Raw genomic sequence first — 3914 nt, forward strand, 5'->3', positions numbered from 1 at the left:
CATTATTTTCTTTCAAACCACAAATTAATTGTGTGCGTAATTCATCAAAGTTTTACGACTAAATAATGTTAGTCGTTATAATACTTTGTGTAATGCTAATTGCCGGCGGCTCATATACACCTGCCTACAAATGTAGGACGACAGTCGACATATGCACTAATTTTTTCCATAGTGAGTTCATGAACCAACATTCGTAACGTATAATCAAACGCAAGTGGAGAAACCCAGGCTCGACCCGGGTAAGAGAAGTTTGACGAATTCTACATTTGTCTTAATGCACAAAAAACATTTTAACTAAAACTTAATACACGCATTACAATGTATGTAGTTTATAAACTAATATAACCTACGAACAGATTTGCATTAATTAATTCTTGAAACAGGTACCTAGTATAATCATCTTGTGATTAAATATATTATTACTCGTACATATTTTAGTTTTTTACCCTGTGTTCCATCTTCCACGAATTGCCTTGCGCCTTCATACGTGACAACTTACGAAATAGGTTCGTTTCGCTTTTTATTGCTAAAATATTAACAAATTTCAAACAAGTTTAACATACCTCGAGAACATAATGATATAAAGTGTACGTAGTTATAACACAGATAATAGGTTATAATATCTAAGAACACATCTATAGATACTAGGTTATAATAGAAAAATGATGTTTACACTTAACCCGAAAAAAAAAACGAATTGTCAATGTATACTTTAATTTATCTGTCGGTGAAAAAGCAAAAGTAATTCGTACACAGTATAGTGAAAGTAATAACACAATACCTCTATTATTCTATTGCTAGTTTTTTTTTAACATTTTAGGCATTTGTACTCTGTAGCGCTGTCCTCCACCTCGAGTGAGCGACTTCGAAGCAAGGGGCTTTTGTTTCTACGTCACTCACTCGACGTCCGGCACATTATTGTGGAATGAACGCGTATTAGATATTCAATTATTTTGTTTAACATATTTTCAATTAATAGTGACAAGTATTGACAAAATAAATAACAAAACACTAACACAAAGCAAATATAAAAAATATACTTTATTTTTAAACAATCAACGCATACGTAGCGCTCTCAGTCCCTCACTTTACCCTGCATCGCGCACTTGCCATGCTACACTATTGCATAACTCGACAGATAGATATAAATTTTTTAACTAGAGAAATATTATTTAGGAAGGGGATACTATTTAATTTCCACAGGGAAAAAAATACACAACACATAATACAAATACATTTAATCATAAACAATCGACGCGTGCGTAGCGCTGTCCTCCACGAAGTCCCGCACCACCTCCTGCGTCACGCACTCACGTGCGACTCTGTTTCATAACTCGACCCATATAAACTCTTGTTTATATACTAAATGATTTATAACTAGGGAACATTAATAGGGATCCACAGGGAAGAAATAATAACTCATAATACAAATACATTTAATCATAGACAATCTACGCGTGCGTAGCGCTGTCCTCCACGAAGTCCCGCGCCTCCTCCTGCGTGACGCACTCGACGTGCGACACTTTGTTCCGGAACTTGACTCCGTAGAACTTGTGCGCGTGTTCCAGCAGCTCCGGCCGGAACGTGGTCGTGATGAACTGCGCGCTCGACGACAGCTCGTGGATCATGTTCGCTATTGCTTTGCGGTGCTGCGCGTCTAAGGCCTGTTGAATTTATAAAATAAAATAAAAATAACTAAAAAAAATTATATACATTCAACTGAGGGTTTCATCTTTATCATTATTTTAAACCTGAACAATTATAATTTCTTATCATTTTTAGTTTTATAGCATTGTAATGCTTTATATAATACAATTTTTGAATGAGAGATGAGAGATTAGATGAGATGATTGAGAGAACTTAACAGAAGACTACAGATACATGAATTACTATAACTTCTTATTTTTTGTAAGAGATAGTATTCAGGGTTACGTAAAAATCGCAGGTAAAGCAGGAAAAACTAATATTTATTTTGAACAAAAATCTCATTCTAATTGTCAGAACTAGGCCAAATATTAATAGGACCACATGGAAGGCACCAGCATACTTATAAAAAAGACTCATAAAAATCTGTTCATTCAACAAAAATTATAACCAACACAAAAAAAAGACAGTTGAATAACTTCTTAAGCTAACCTAAATAGCCTCCTTTTTATTTAAAATCGGTTGAAAATTCAAAGTTAAGCAACGGTTGGCATGGACATAAATTGGATGGTTGACCAATTCTTTTTGCCGTTTCTATTTAGCTTATTTATACGGAGCCCTAAGTGTCGCGAGTCCGATTCGAACTTGACTGATTTTTTTATTGTACACGGGAAAATAAATTGCCAATTACTCGTAATTATAGAAGTTTTTGCAATTATACCTTTTGTTTATATGTATTATATGATAAATTACAATGTTAATTGCAAATCACATTATGTTTATTTTTATTATAATGGAATGAGTATAATAATTAATGAGGAAGTATTTCTAGTTTATAAGTTATATCAAATAAATGTTCCAAACATTTATTTGGTATAAAATATTTTCTAAGTGTGTTTTGTTGCCTCTATTGTTCGCAAAAACAAGCGCAATTATATTTTATAGTCAGTGTTGTGTTACAAAAAAAAAATCAAGTATTAAAATACTAAAAGAAACTATTCATTATTTAAATCACAGATTAATATAATTGCCTACTGTCTACTTATTGCACAAACCGTAATTTTTATTTTTTGTGTATTACGCCTTGTATTTATATTTTTATATTATATTGGTAGCTTTCGGTGCGAATATATCCTTAAGTGACATAAAGAACACTAGGTTATCGATAACGGGGCACTTATCCAGGCTAATGATGGTTGTAATTATATAGAGTTAAGTCAAGGTAAGTATATACACATATAAGTATGTACAAGATTTTACCCACGCTCCAAAATTTCAGTCAGGTCGCTCCGTATCGTGTCATGTCACACCGTGTCGTGTCACGTTACATAATGTCGATACACGTCACACCGTGTCGTGTCATAGTTACACAGTGTCGTATCACGTCACACCGTGTCGTGTCACGCTACACAGTACGTGTCACGTCACACCGTGTCGTGTCACGCTACACAGTGTCCCGTCCCGCGCTCTCACCTGGTCGATCTCGTCGAAGAGGTAGAAGGGCGCGGGGTCGCACTTCTGTATCGCGAAGATGAGCGCGAGCGCAACGAGCGACTTCTGCCCGCCGGAGAGCTGGTTCATCTCGCGCATGTCGCCCTCGCCGCCCGTGAACGACACGCGGATGCCGACGCCCGAGAACTGCTCCGCGTTTGCGCGCTGTTAACAGAATAGACACATGTTTAGAGTCAATCTAAGAACACATTTATTTTATAAACAATTTGACAAAGAAATCAGGTGGATTACCCGCATATTTCATACTAGCGGTCCGCCCCGGCTTCGCTCGTGGTACATATATAGCCTAAAGCCTTCCACAATAAATGGGCTATCTAACACTGAAATAATTTTTCAAATCGGACCGGTAGTTTCTGAGACTAGTGTGTTCAAACAAACAAACTCTCCAGCTTTATGATATTAATATAGATATATTATGCGTTAAGCTTAAAAATACCAATTTTTTAATACCATTTCAGTACTGGAACTATTCTACTAACTAACATCGTAAAGAAAAACAATCTATCGACTTTAAAGAACATTACAGATTTAATAAAGATCCTGTCTGTCCTGATCCTGAGTTGAAAAATTTTGGAATTCTAATCAACGTCATTTAATAAACAAACCATCATAAGTCATAAGAAATTACAACCACACACACATACCAAACACTACGATATACAGCGAGAATATATAAACTATATATAATATACCTAGTCTTGCCATAAATATTGTAATAAAGAAAAAAGAAAATTGTTAACTGCAAATAACATTTATTA

At 35.2% G+C, this 3914-nt stretch overlaps 1 protein-coding gene across 1 annotated transcript in view; it reads right to left on the reverse strand.

Annotated features, from left to right (window-relative positions):
- Positions 1-1223: 1223 nt before the first annotated feature.
- LOC119833782 (structural maintenance of chromosomes protein 3) overlaps positions 1224-3914 on the reverse strand; it is a 16869-nt gene continuing 14178 nt past the window's right edge. Inside the window, exons 22-23 of the mRNA XM_038357960.1 lie at positions 3118-3300; positions 1224-1664 (exon numbers count right to left, since the gene is read on the reverse strand). Coding sequence (XP_038213888.1) covers positions 1452-1664; positions 3118-3300 — 396 coding nt within the window. The 3' untranslated portion in view covers positions 1224-1451. The remainder of the gene's footprint in view (positions 1665-3117; positions 3301-3914) is intronic.

Source organism: Zerene cesonia, chromosome 18 (genome assembly GCF_012273895.1).
Source record: "Zerene cesonia ecotype Mississippi chromosome 18, Zerene_cesonia_1.1, whole genome shotgun sequence".
Classification (NCBI taxonomy): Eukaryota; Metazoa; Arthropoda; class Insecta; order Lepidoptera; family Pieridae; genus Zerene; species Zerene cesonia.